Source organism: Buceros rhinoceros, unplaced genomic scaffold (genome assembly GCF_000710305.1).
Source record: "Buceros rhinoceros silvestris isolate BGI_N320 unplaced genomic scaffold, ASM71030v1 scaffold2266, whole genome shotgun sequence".
NCBI lineage: Eukaryota > Metazoa > Chordata > Aves > Bucerotiformes > Bucerotidae > Buceros > Buceros rhinoceros.
Genome location: NW_010417998.1, coordinates 69143 through 83391, shown reverse-complemented (window position 1 = coordinate 83391; position 14249 = coordinate 69143). Strand labels below are relative to the sequence as shown.

Genomic DNA, 14249 nt, shown 5'->3' with positions numbered 1-14249 from the left:
AGGAACCTGGACAATGCTGACAATGGGAGCGCTAGTTCTCAGAGCTAAAACACATCCAAGGTCATGCCCACGTATCAAGACCCTCCTCCTCTGCTTTGGAAACGAGACCACCACAGTTCCAAGCACCATAAACTCAACCGGAGACGACACCCCTGAGGGAGGCAGACCTGTCGCTTCCTCAGCACCAAGACCAACCACTTCCATGGGTAACTGTAAAGTTCAGACTTTCGCATCCATATTCAAGATGGAACGTTCCGCTTTGATTTCCAATACTGCCAAACATCCACACTCCGGTTTCAAATCAACAGCAGTTCTGACTGCTGCGCACCTGATAATTGAGGTGTTTAATTTTAGGCCGCTGGTGCTAATTTTAGATTCAGATTTGACAGAGCTGTCCTCGCTGCTCTGCATCTTAATCAGCTCCACAAATGGGTGCTTCTCGCCCCAGCCCTACTCCAACCAGGTAGGAACTTCGTCTTTTTTACCCCCTCACAATGGCAAAACCTACAAGAGCCACAGGAGCTGTGGCTTCCCACCTCCTCCCCAGTCCACCACCGCTCAGCACCTGCTTTGTGGCTCATCAGAGCACTCTTGCCAACGTAACTCCCATATGAGGATACGCCTGAAGAACACAGAAGAGTCTCCGTGTTTGACCAACACTACAGGGATTTGTTTCATCTCAAAAGGTTCATTTCATATTACTTGTTCTTGATAAAAGTAGTCCTGACCCATCTTGTCCACCACTGGGGCATCATCAAAACCAGCAACACCCCCCAGGTCGCAAAATGATTTGTCTCCAAAGGCAGATGTAAGGTCTGCTTTGCAGTGAGGGCACCGCTCTGGTTGGTGTCACTGGTTGTGGTGGCAGTTCAACCTCAGCTGCATCCTTACAAAGGAGATGCTAAATCCTGCGCAGGGGACATGGAACATGCCCGCTCCCCTCGTGCGTCCTCAGAGACCTGTCCTGCACTGTTTGAAGTTTTTTGTCCTGAACTGTTTGAAGTGAGGTGTGGACTCACTGCTGAAAGGCACCAATAAAGCCATAGATCACCCTCCAGCAGGGCACGTCTGCTGTTGAGCGTGACAGACGTGATTTATGCCACCAGCATTACCCAGAGCGTATCTATGGAAGGGGTTGGACCTGCTACTCTGTCGCTCACACCAACCCGCTGTGTTTCTTTGGAGCAGCTTCAGCAGAGGCCCATTTGCCACCACAGAAGCTTGTAAGTGAACATTTGTAAGAGTTAATGAGAGAGAGAGAAAGGGGAGTTTAGCAGCAGACATAGACAGCAAACCTCCAAAGGGCAGCAGTGCTGCTGCAGAAAAGCACTCAGAACATCCAGTCGTTACCACAGCACAGCCCAGCACTGCTCCTTCACAGGAGGAGTCAGGGACGCCTGATCTACACTTCGGAGAGGCAGCAGGTTTCTTAAAGATGGACAGTACAGTGCAAGGAACCACGAACGCCAGCCCAAATTTAGAAGGACGCTCTGTTTACTTGGGAAGAGAGGATTCTTGCCGAGGGGACTGTAGATCTCCTGAACGTGACTCCAAAAATCACTGATCCCCCTGTATTTTATAAGCTATTTTGTCACCGCAGCTGGAATTTAGCCATTAAAGACGACACCCGCAGCCAGCTGGAGCCGTGCCTCGCTTTACTTCCCAGGATCTCTCATGGTTACTACCCAACCAGCAGAGACTGGACACACACTCTTCCCCTTTCCAGTACAGCACCTCACTTCTGCTCCTCCAGGAACCCAGTTCAAGCCAGACTGGAGCCAAGAGCTCGCACAAATTTGACACCCTGCACAGTTTCCGCCTGTGAAGTTCTCCTTTGAACCAGGACACAGATGTTTCTAACAGAGGAACAAGGGAAACCATCAGCTTGTAACCCCAGGGGTTTGCTCTACCTGTGCTGACGTGCTGTTGAGCTTCTCCAGGCCATTCTCCAGCCGCTCCATCTTCGCTTTTAAATCCTTGTCCTTCTTCAACAGCAAATTCTGGTAGAGTTTGATTTGCTCAAGGAATGACTTTGGGGTGGTGTAGTTGTATCGTCGCTCGTTGCTCAGGTACAAGCGGGACACCTCATTGACACTCGTGTGGACGTGGGCCATGAATTTGCTTATTGACTCTTGCACTGAATCCTGGAGGTGAGAGGAGAAGGCGAAATTATCAAACAGAACAACTCTATAGAACTCTGACCTCTGCCATGTATAAAGGAATTTATGAACTTTTTATTCTGCTGCACCAAAATCCAGGGTGTAACATGGAGCTTGATTCCTTTTCAGTTGTTATCTCTAAAATAACTTTGTCTGCTCCTGTATTTTATACCTCTTCTTTCTATCTTTTTATCTCGTACTTTATCTGACTCCAAGCAATTTTTCTAGCATTCGGCTCTACAAAATAACAGCTTTATAAGTATAAATTCTGGCCCTTCCTCTGTACCAATGGGGAAAGCTCACACTTATAAAAAGAAACACTGTAGGCTTTATTCTCCCCAAATCCAGCTCAGAAAAGCTAAACAAACAGAACTGAATCCCTTTTTGTCTAGTAGCGGGTTGTCATCAAGGAGGACTTGACTTGTTTTTGCCCTTGAGAATGGCAGACGCTCAGACACGCATGTGGAGGGAGGGTGGGTGTTCCCTGCCATCATCACAGGCATTGGGTGATCTTCTGCTCTGCGTTGTAAGCTGCCTCTGGTGCTGGCAAAGCCATCACGCCACCGGCTCTACTCTTGGTGTGCAAATGTGGTGCCCACGGCCATTCTTCTGCCAAGGTCCACGTCCCACTCTGAAAACCCCGGACCAAATTTCAAGTGTGGGTCAATTAAGTTTAACGCACTACAGCGCTGCCAGCAGTTCCCCCCCCAAGCAGTCACCCAGATGTCCTGGATCAGTGTTGGAGGGCAGGGAAGGTGACAAACCCTCCCCGCAATGCTCTCTTTGTTGTAAAAGGCTTTGCTTGCACTGAACGGAGGGATGAGGTCGCACCTGGCCACCACCAGCATCATACAGTCACGGGTCGTCAACACCTCCACCCCGCAGAGGAATTCAAACCCCGGCATGGCTCGGGCACCCCCAGACCCAGTGGGTGAGGTGCTCACCTCCACGGTCTCCGTTTCTCGCAGAAAGCGGAGGCTGACAGACTCGAGGGCCTCCCGCGGCCACTCTTGGAACCAGTCTATGGCCACGCAGCTGACGATGGCAGGGAACCTCCTGCTGCGGACGCGCAGCTTGCTACCGACAGGGGAAAAACACAGTGCAACCTGCGGAGTGCAAGGAAGGAGAAGGTGAGAAGGCCCAGCTAGGAGCAGGCTCCAAGCCTGAGCCACACAGCCCAGTCACTTCCACTGGAAGATCTCACACCATCAGCTAAGGGTGCAGCAACCTCCATCCTTGAGTCCACCCACTTCAGGCCAGCGGGGTTGGCCTGGAAAAGGCGCAATCTAGCAGCAAACACCTTTTTTCCCTGCAGTAAAACGAAGCAGTGGAGCTAAGCTCTGCTGTGGTCAAAAGCAGAAGTCTGGCAAACTTCTCGGGCTGCAGCCGGGGTTTAACACAACCACCGCTCCCCACTTCAGCAGCGACACAAAGCTTTGCCCAGCAGGGACCTGCCATCCAGATCCAAGTGGTGCAACCAGCAATTAAAGCGAACGGATCTCAGTTCTCCTGGCAGGACCACAGGCCTGCCTGGGTTTGTTCCCTGAGAGGCAGCGTTGGAAAGGGTTGAGGTGGCTCAAACTCAAAACCTGCTTTTATCAGGCTGAGAATTTTTTAAAACAGAGAAATCTCGAAAAGAAGCAGCATGGAAGTGAAAGCGCTTGTGAGTGGGTTTTCCCCACTCACTGCGGTTTTGCGCAGCAGCTCCTTTGCCTTTCAGGTTATTTCAGCCCAGCAGCCGCTGAAAGTTTCTGAGTTCCAGCAAATCACGTCGTGTCCAGGATCTCTGCAAAATCACATCACTCTGGGGCCTGGTCAAAGGGCTGTGACTCCCCTGCTCAGCATCCTCCCAGTCCTGCACCATTTCTCCTTCCTCAGGTGTTCCTCAGCTCTTCCCTCGTCCACCCGCCTTTCCCTGCAGGCTGGGAGCCTCCTCATCCCCACAGCCACCCTGCTCAGCTCCTCCCAGGAAGGCACAAGCTCTCCCTTTGCCAGAAGGAAACTGCTCACCCAGGGTGTAAAATCTTGGCCTGACTTTACACCTTTCGTCTCTTCACTGCCCCACCCCACCGACAATAGCAAAAGCTGGCCCAAGGACATACCACCACTACTCATCACAGCCCTTCCCCAAGAAGCCCCCTGCGGCCAGGCCTCCACCATGAGCTGAGAGCTGGTTTTCAGGAGCTCCAAAATCCAGCCTGTAACAAAACCATTTCAGAAGAGGCAGCTGAACTCAAAGCTTCTGCTCCTCTGACATGGCCACTGCATGCTCACACACAGGGGACAAGCATGTAGAATTCCTTCCTACACCTTTGAGCAGAAGACTTGGGCACCTCTGTGTTGATCTCTCATGACCAGGCAAGCTTCAGGAAGCCACCCATGCACAGAAGCTCTCTTCTGCACCTGCACTACTCTCTCTCAAGACCCCGAGGCAGATGGTGTGTTGGTGCTCATGCTCTGTTGGGCCAAGCCCCGCTTCTGTGCTGCTCCCAGAGGTCCAGCATGTCCTGGACCTGCAGCTGCTCGATCAGCTTTCTGCACAGCATATGATGCCATCACAAGATGCTGAGGAGAATAAAGAGCACTTCCCAGCGGACCCATCTATCTGCTCTAACACGCCACTGAGGAGAAGGGCAGACAAGGAAAAGGGATTGGCCTCAAATAAATCACACTCACGCTGCCCTTCCAGTGTACCTCAGTAGCTAAACAGGAACACACCCAGGGAGAGACAGCAGGCAGAAGACAACCAAGGTCTTAGAAGGGCTGCAAAACAGCAGCAGCACTCATCAGAAATTCCCCTCTACAATGGGAGAGGAAGTGAGAGGTCTGGATTCCCTCTCCTTGGGCATCTATACTATGGTGTGGTCCCTGAATTTTCCCTCAAGAAATCAACTCTCCAGCTGTTCCCCATACTAAACCTGTACCTACCTACACCAGAAAGGGCACAGGCCACCCTACCTCAGTGAGTGTGTCCCACCAACACGAACCAAGCAGTAAGTAAGGAGGAGGATATGCTTGAGCAAAGCTCAAGTCTTCAGTCGCTGCCCACCCAACCCGCCTGCCCTGGGACCGCAGTGCTGCGCATGAGTCTAACTCCTTCTTACACTGCACTTTCTCCACATGCTGGGCACACCTGGGAAGTCCTGAAACTGTGCTGGGATCTTCCCACATATCCACAAGGTCTTTCCATGCTGGACTATGGGTTGAAGTGGAAGAAACCCTGCGAGCATGTTGTGTCCCGCTCAGTTTCCAGCACCCTGTTTTTAAGACTTTTTTTTTTTAATTCTTCTGGCTATGGATTATCAACATCATGAAGATCCCCTCTGCAACTTTTCCAAGCAGCAAGACCTAGTCTTGACGTACCTCGGTTAAACCCCCGTGCGTGGCTTTGAAATTGGAAGGCTGGTCCTGCTCAGCTCTTGAAAGAGAAAATTTTCAACTCCCATAGAGCATCTAAAGCCCAAGAAGTGATGATGACTGACAGCATCTCCTACGCTTTGATTCTGCTTGCTGAGAGAATCACCATTCACACCATGACCAGGCAGAAAAGCCTTTCAGGCTGCAGTCCGACCTCCCTACAAGGCAGCCCAAAGCATCTCCACCCCATGTCCCTGCACCGAGATCGATGGTGAGACCTGGACTCCCCCAGCCTGCCTCACCTTCAGCTGTCGTCGAACACGCTCTATAAAAAACCTCCAGCAGTTCTCCCGGGAGTCCACCAGCCCCTGGCCTTTGACCTCATTCCTCACGCTGTTGATGATGTTTTCAACTTCATCGTCGGGGAACAGATCAGGGATTTCACCTAGGAGAGGAGGGCACGTTCTGGTTTACTGGTCTGGATTTTGTTGCATCTTAGAGCAAAGCAAAGCAGCTGCCTCCCTCTTCGGGGACTCAGAGAAGCCCCTTTAGCAGGAAAAATCATTGTGCCAGGTGCCCGTGGGTCCCAGTAGCAGAAAAGGGGCACAGAAGGTCATTGGGCTAAAAAAAATAAACACTTGTGAGAGCAAACTTTGTTATAAAACACCAGGTAAAAATCACAGAGTCCAAGTACAGGCAGTTGATTTTTTTCAGATCTTTCAGTGTTAATTAGCTTTAAAAAAAAATTCCTAGTTTGTTATATTTTTCAGATCTTTCAGTGTTAATTAGCTTTAAAAAAAATTCCTAGTTTGTTATAATGAAATAATTAATAATAATAATAATGATAATTAAATCATTTTAGGTTTGCAAATGAATTGGTTACAAGTACAGCTCCTGCAGCTCAGTGCCACTTCCAGCAGTGGTCAAGCAACTCCCAGATCATCAAAACTTTTTTAAAAGTTAGAAGTCTTTTCAAAACTTCGGAAAGTTAATAGTTACGCAAGTGATTGCCAAAAATGTACCCAACCAAACATTTTTTTAGTGGTTCCTTAATTTCTCACCCATTCACTTCCTTTCTGGCTTCTGATGTGATTGAAATCATCATTATTGAGTGAGATTGTCAATAGGAGCACTAATCACTTGGGAAAATACACTCATCAGAAATCCGCTCATTTATAAGACTAAAATACATATTTTGTTTCAGGTTCTCAGGTGATGATAGGAAGTGAAATGAGAAAAACAAGCGTGCATGGAGCAGGAGGAGCCAGACCCATCGGTCAGCACCCACGGGGCAGCATGAGGGCCGGGAAGTCATGGGAAGTCACAGTCCCTGCATGGACCCTTCCTTAGTCCAGCTGTGATTCTGTGCTGCCTCCCTGGACCCTGAGTGAGACCCTCTGACCTGTCCCCAGCTCCCCACACAACCGCCACAGGACAACACGACAGCTTCCAACACCGCCATAAGATGACCTGGACATCCCAAATCCAGGCTGCTCAGCCTGCCCCGTGCTGCAGAGCATCACCTTGAGTCATTAGATGTTTGTGTCATCTACTCCACACACAACAGGTGTGAGTTACCACCCTCCACAGCAATCCCTGTCCTTACTCTTACTCCTTACCCCGATTCATCATAGGGAGGGCTTGTTTGATGCTGAAACCATCTGGTCAATTTATAGCCACACACGTCAACTCTAGAGCTGCACACAAATGATCGCTCCACCCTGCTGTCAGCTCTCTACCCCTCACCATCCGTGGGGGTCACCTGAACCAGCTAGTATCTGCCCACTCCTGACTCATAAATAAGGCAACAAGTGGCACGCAGTGAGTAGCAGTGATTCACCAGGGAGTCTGGGGAATCCACCCACACCGGATTACTGGTGTGGTCACGGTGACACAGCTGCACACTCCCATGTTCACTGTAGCGGCAGCACAGCTGGCACAGGGAGTGCTCATCCACACATACCTGTGACGTGTTCTGCAGGGAAACAGGGTGCCGGCACACAGACCGACTAGTCTGGAATTGTTTCAGCAAGCAACAACTTAAATACTTGAATGCATCCAAGAAAACAGAGCGGTAAAGGACTGGAACAGGATAAGCAGCTAGTTGATGCACACAGGCATGGTCATCTGCTGGCTTTGCACCATCCACCAATTTGCAGATGCTCCAGTCAAATAGCCAAGAACAACCTTATTTTATCAGGCAACTAGAGTGTGGGTGTATGGGATCCATAGGTCAAACTCCTCTTCCTCCTCGTTGATGCATTCCTTTGGCTCTGTCCTCAGCAATGTCACACAGACATGTCACTCAACATCCATATGCAGCATTCCATGAGGTATGGAAAAACCGGGTACAAGACATCCGAGAAAGGAAATAAATGTACCAGATGATGGAGTCCATCCTCCCCACGGAGAACTTAGCGCTGCTCTCACTCTGGAGCTTAACTCACATATCTTCTACCTCACATCATATATTGCCCTTCTGCCTATTCCAAAGATGCTGCCATGAGCAGCATCACATTGAAAAGGAGGAGAGGAGAAACCAAAGCAACAAGAGACATACCCGATGCTAAGAAGTCATTCACCAGCACCAAGAACTGTTCATCCGCCACTTGCGCGTCGGTCATCAGGAACACGGTGCCTACGTTCTTCACGCCAGCTTTCAGGTACAGGTTTGCCAGGTCTGCCTGGAGGTTGAAAAGCAAGTGGACTTAGGGGCTGCACCGACATTCCATGCAGCATGGCCAGGTTGCACACCTACAAGCCAGGTATTTCGGCATCTCCCCAATAACCAAGAAAGTAATTGCAATTAATTAGCATAAAACTGCACTTTGGCCACTCTCCATCTTCACGGGTTATCTGGGGGAGTCTAATGCCATCATCAGTGTAAGATGTTATCAAGTAAGACTTGACATAATGTCGGGACTTCGCAGGTGTGCCCAGCATGTGGAGAAAGTGCAGTGCACTGACACGAACAGAAGAGCCTGTACGCACCCACAGGTCATCAGGTTGTACCACCGATGGGGAAGGGTCATCGGCCACCACATCTCCCAGTGAGAAGAGTGAAGCTACCATGACTGTAACTTTTACAACATTTCTAATGAGAACCATTTTGCCAGCAGTTAAAGTACTTCCGAACAATTTCAGAGATGTTTTAAAATGTTAATGTATGACTCCTAGGCTCATTAGTTGGTGCATATATTAAGTGCAGGCAGATGTTGAACCATCCACTCAGTCCCTCCCTTATACAGAACGGCTGCCCCGGGGGGGCAGCAGTTAAAGTACTTCCGAACAATTTCAGAGATGTTTTAAAATGTTAATGTATGACTCCTAGGCTCATTAGTTGGTGCATATATTAAGTGCAGGCAGATGTTGAACCATCCACTCAGTCCCTCCCTTATACAGAACGGCTGCCCAGGGAGGTGGTGGAGTCCCCATCCGTGGAGGGGTTTCACAGACGTGTAGATGCGGTGCTCAGGGACACGGTTTAGGGACCCTGGCAGTGCTGGGGGAACGGTTGGACTCCATGATCTTGAAGGTCTCTCTCTTCCAACCAGATGATTCTGTGGTTCTATGAAAATACCAGCGAAGGAACTGGATACGCTTCGGGAACTCTCCTCCTACCCTCTTCCTGCTCCTTTTCCACCTCCAGGTCACTCACAACAGGCACCTCACAGATGAGCTAATTACCCCATCTCGGTTTAATTAGAAGCTATTGGGGTTCATTAGCACAGCCCGGCGCTGACACTAAGCCTTGGGCTGGAGCGCTCTCCGGCCTGGTCAGCTCAGAGGGCTGGTGGAGGACATCAGGCCAGTCTGCATACCCACACAGACACGTTTCAGCAGGGGGGTTGGAGAAGTGCTGCTCCTCCCCACCATCCCAGAGTGCTTCTGGAGTTCTTGGGTATCTTCACAATGATGTCGCTCAACATGCAACAAGACAAAGCTCTCGGGGCAAGTTCTGCTTTGTATTTCCTTCCCCTCCACCTCAGCCTTACAAGTCACCTACCTTCAGGTCAGGGATCCCGTACCCCTTCCTCAAAGTGATCTGGAAAACCTCCAGAGAGCTGATGAAGGCTGCCAGCCTGGTCAGGCTCTGCTTGCCGCTTCCGCCCACACCAACCAGGAGAGCGTTTCCTCTGGGGGACTCCAGGATACGGTTGATGCGGCAACTAAATTGAAGCATACAAAATCTCTCATTAATAGAGCATTTTTCTTTTTCTCTGCCTGGTGCTTTTCCATACATATTTTATTCACTGAGAAATTGTATTCTGAATGGGATGAAAAATGTCAATCCAAGAGACACGTCAGCGATCAATCCCTGTCTCTGCGGAGACTGTACAAAGGATGGAGCTGATGAAAAAATAGTTTGGTGGCAATTCAAACTGTGTCTCATTTTTTTCCTACCTGCCAAATCCTGCAGGGACAGAACTATTTTAAGGTGGAAGACCTGGACATCTTTGCAGGGAAGACAAGGGAAAAAGCACATTAAATTGATGTGCAAAAACTGAGAATCAAATTCCAGGCTCTGATGCACACACACACACACCCCCATCCCCGTAAAGGTTCCTCCAAAGCATCTGGAGCTCCTGCTCGGCTGAAGGGTCCTGCTGTGCATTATTCCTATGTGTTCAGAGCAGCATAAAACCTGCCTCAAAAGCACAGCCCCTGTTCCTCATTTTTCCAAACCACCACAACTTAAGAGTGAAATTTCTCTCCCTTTTAAAATGAACTTGCTCTTATTTTCCAGGTCTGGTTGCTTGTCCTGCCTGAGAGCCACATGGTGAACTCTGTCGGCCTCCAATTTATTCTCTTTAAGCAGTTGCTGACATCCCTCCATGTTAAAACCCCAAGTGAGAGGAGTTTAGAGGATCCCACCTGTATTTTAAACGCAAGCACCATCCTCTCTTCTCAGTACGGCCTTTATTCCACTCACTCAGCTGAGTATTTTCCTAGTCTGATCTAACTAATTTTTCAAATCACAGAATCATGTGGTAGGAAGAGACCTTTAAGATCGAGTCCGACTGTCGACTGTGAGAAACACTGTGCTGCTTTATTACAGCTCGAGTATTTTACAATCTCTGCACAGATCCCCAGCAGTTGTGAAATTACACCCAAAGCAATCCAGCACGTGTAGAGGGCTCGAGAGCTCCTGCTTTCCGTTCTCCAGGCTCTCCCTGAAGAGGACCGCAGGGTCTGTGCCCTGGCTGCGCTCTCCAGGGCCACGAGCAATAGGAACATGCACAAAAAGCTCTGGTTTAAGAGGTGACCGACAGGTAACTCCCAATTCCATACATAAATAAGTCCTTAACTTTTTCTTTTTTCCCCTTTTTTCCTTTTATTTTCTTTTTTTTTCTTTTTTCCCCAACTGAAATTTTTCCACGAATTCCAGCTGACATTACCAAGCAGATTGTGATGGAGCAAGTTGTACATTTCAGCAAAACACAATTTCAAAAGGCAGTGAGGGAAGTTCTCCCAGCTCCACTGAAAACTGTGCTGAACACGCAAACCTCCTTTACCTGATCAGTCACAATATTAACTGGAGGAAGGGCACCAGGTTTTGTCGCAAATCCCAATTTATGCAACGTGCAAAAGGAGCAGAAGATGAACATTACTGTCATCTTTTGGTTAAGTAGACAGTTAACAGAAGCCACACTTTATATAATATATATATTTTTTTAATTTGCATAAGAGTAACTGCATGAGGTTGAGGTTGCCCAGTCCAGCAAGAACTGAGATCACCCACAGCGGTGGGTGCAGCAGGACAGCAGGTTCCTTCTAGCTTAGAGTCACCAGTCTGAACCTCTGGATGCAATGTTTTCGTACAAAACCAATTAAAACTACAGTTTCCAGGGTAGCTGCACCTCTTGGAGTGATCTAAGGCCAGATCTGCTCTTCAGCACCCATAAACTAGTCTGTCCCTGCTGGCATTTCCAACAAGCTCTTAACTGATTTACAAGCTGGAGGAACACCTCACTATCTCTACCACAGAGACGTAAACACCTCCAGTTATTCAACTGCAAGCTCCCTATTTTCAACCAGTCCCACGCGGCGAGCTGGACCTCCAGGCTTCCAAATACCAGCAGGATTTTCGAAGGATCAAAGCAGTTTAAATGCCTTGATCCGTTTAAACTAGTAGCCTGAATACCCATAATCCCACCTTGTAGACATGTGGAAATCCCACTAAGATCCTGTGTAAACATGGCACCAAATCAGTTGTGAAAGCGTTTAGAGAAATCCCAGTATAACCAGTTCAAGTGAAGGCAATGAAGCACTTGAACATTGTCACATACGATAAATGTTTGTGCCATCTGCAGAACATCAAGGGCCAAAGATATCATCAGAGCAACCAGACTTCAGAACGACCCCCAGCCTGCAGTCACTCCCCCGGACAGGGTTTCCAGTGCCCTCCAGACACCAGCTGAAGGAGCAGAGCTGTTCTAGACACATGGGCAGATGAAGCTTCTGCACACCTCCAGCTCCATCAGCTGTACTAATGGACACTGACGCCCTACAGGATAGTGTAGATGAACACTGTCACGAGACCACAAAGCCAGGAAACCCCCTTACACGTGGCCCATGGCATCCTCAAACAGGACCAGGTTCATGGCAGCGTTGACATCATTGTAGTTGTCCAATGCTTCTACAAGGATCTGGTTCAACTCCTCCCAGGTCGGCACTGGCCTGTAGCTGGGTTCACCGACGCCTTTAGCAAAATGGCAATAAACGTTCATTCGTTTGGTCTGCTCTAAAGTTTCCTCGATGTCCTGTCAAAGAAAAACAAATAAATATATATATGCAGGATAGAAAACTCGCTGCAGCTCTATGCCACCTTTCCCAGTATGGCGTTCCAGTAAACGCCCACATAGCTGCACCTGCATGTTGGAAAAGGGGGGAGAGGGACAAGAGGGAAGGAAGGGGAAAGGAAAAAGCCCCAATCCCAACTCCTTTGGCTCTGGAATTTTACAAACACAAAACCTCCAGTCATCACAGTAAAAGAAAGCGGCCACAGGAAAAGCCCCGCGGCAATGGACTTGATGATCTTTAAGGTCTCTTCCAACCAGATGATTCTATGATTCTATGAATAGCCAGGATCGGGCTGGTGCAGACCGTGTTAGCACCGGCAGGAGAAAGTGCAGGCTGTACCACTCCCCACTTCAGCGGTACTGGTGTGACTGGTGTGGCAGGGCTGCTGAGCAATGCCCAGCCTGAGGGAAAGTGCCCTCGAGCTGTCGTTTGGAAGGAAAAGCACTGGGGATTTGTGCCAGCATTGGACTTCGCTCCCAGCAGGAGCGGGGATCTGACCCTTCTCCTGCTTTTGCCACGGGAGACTCAAAGCACTTAAATAAAGGCATTTCATCGACTCCCAGAGCCCAGAGCTCCTCTCCCTGGCGCCCTCAGAGAGCGCATTATCTGCCCAGACCACAATGTCGGCAGCCCAGGGTACGGGTAACAGAGACTTTGCTCCCATCGAGAGCTTTGCCCTCCAGGCACGTGAGAGGAGGGCAGACCTTGGGTCCAGCTTTGCGTTCCCAAGGAATGTGTGCGTTATTATCAGAGTTATGAACTTCTCCACTAACATCATAGAACTTCTTCACCATCTCCAGTTGGATTTTATCAAAGGTTCCGTAATCCTTTTCCTCAACCATCTTATCCCGGTACACCCGGTTGGACTCATGCAGGTAGAGCTTCACTAGGTCTTGGGGTTGCTTCAGACATTCAGGCGTAGAGAACAGAAGGCCCTGTGGGAAGCAGAGAGAGTCAGTAAACCCTGTCTTGACCCTAAGAGACTGTCCTCACCCCGGGCTGGAATAGGGCTGAATCACTCTAAACACAGAGTTATTATCGCTACCTGCAACGGAACATCTGAACAAGCCCCAACCCAAGGGCCCCTGGAGAACATGCCCTTTGTTACCCCCAATCTCAGTTCATACTCATGACACTCCTTCAGGTACCCCAAAGGGCATCTCCAGCGCAGCCTGGCTGGGTTGATGCTCCTCATCTGAGCAGCAACACCAGGCACCAGCCTGGCTTTTTGCATCCTGACCCTATATCACTTCATCAAGAAGGAAAAATCATTTGGAAATGTTAGTGGTGGTGATTTTATTTTTTTTTTATCAATTAATTTTAATTAGGTGCATTCTGCCTGCAGGAAATATTAGTTGCTGTCTGCTTATCACAGTATGTTTACCATGAATTCGATTAAAATGCATAAAAGAATTATATTTCAAAGAGGTGTTGCCTATAACTAAGCCTATTAATGGCACACAGGGTTTTCAATGGCATGAATTAAACAGACAGCTTTTATTCCTAACATCTAATTATTTATACATAAAACACCCAATGCATTAAGAGCGATGTAAAGCAGCTCGCCTCAGCTCACTGGCCCATGGCTCCCGTCGTTTGGGTTTTACATTTGTCACTACAGCTGCCAAATTGTTATTTTATTTATTTCAGAAAAAAAAAAGAATAGGGAGAGGAGCTGACAACTCAAAACCCATCAGGTTGTAAAGTGATTTAAAATAAAAATAAATCAATCATTCAGTCAGTCTAAAGACACTCCAAGCCGCAAAAGTTGTGCTCGTGACGCAAGCACATGTAAGGCTAGATCAGAGGGAAGAAAAGCCGCCCTTCCCAAATCTGTAACCAGTTCATTTAACACTTGAACATCTCCCCTTTTCTCACTCCGCCAACACAACCCTCCTCTCAGCGGAGCAACCAGCTCCTCCAGGAATG

The 14249-nt window shown here is 48.8% G+C and overlaps 1 protein-coding gene across 1 annotated transcript in view; it reads right to left on the bottom strand.

Moving 5' to 3' along the window:
• The window catches only part of DNAH9 (dynein, axonemal, heavy chain 9), a gene marked incomplete at its 5' end in the record, with an annotated part of 172531 nt that overhangs the window by 91244 nt on the left and 67038 nt on the right, over positions 1 to 14249 (bottom strand). Inside the window, 7 exons of the mRNA XM_010138359.1 lie at positions 1911 to 2144; positions 3104 to 3265; positions 5819 to 5961; positions 8077 to 8200; positions 9523 to 9685; positions 12084 to 12280; positions 13094 to 13255. Coding sequence (XP_010136661.1) covers positions 1911 to 2144; positions 3104 to 3265; positions 5819 to 5961; positions 8077 to 8200; positions 9523 to 9685; positions 12084 to 12280; positions 13094 to 13255 — 1185 coding nt within the window. The remainder of the gene's footprint in view (positions 1 to 1910; positions 2145 to 3103; positions 3266 to 5818; positions 5962 to 8076; positions 8201 to 9522; positions 9686 to 12083; positions 12281 to 13093; positions 13256 to 14249) is intronic.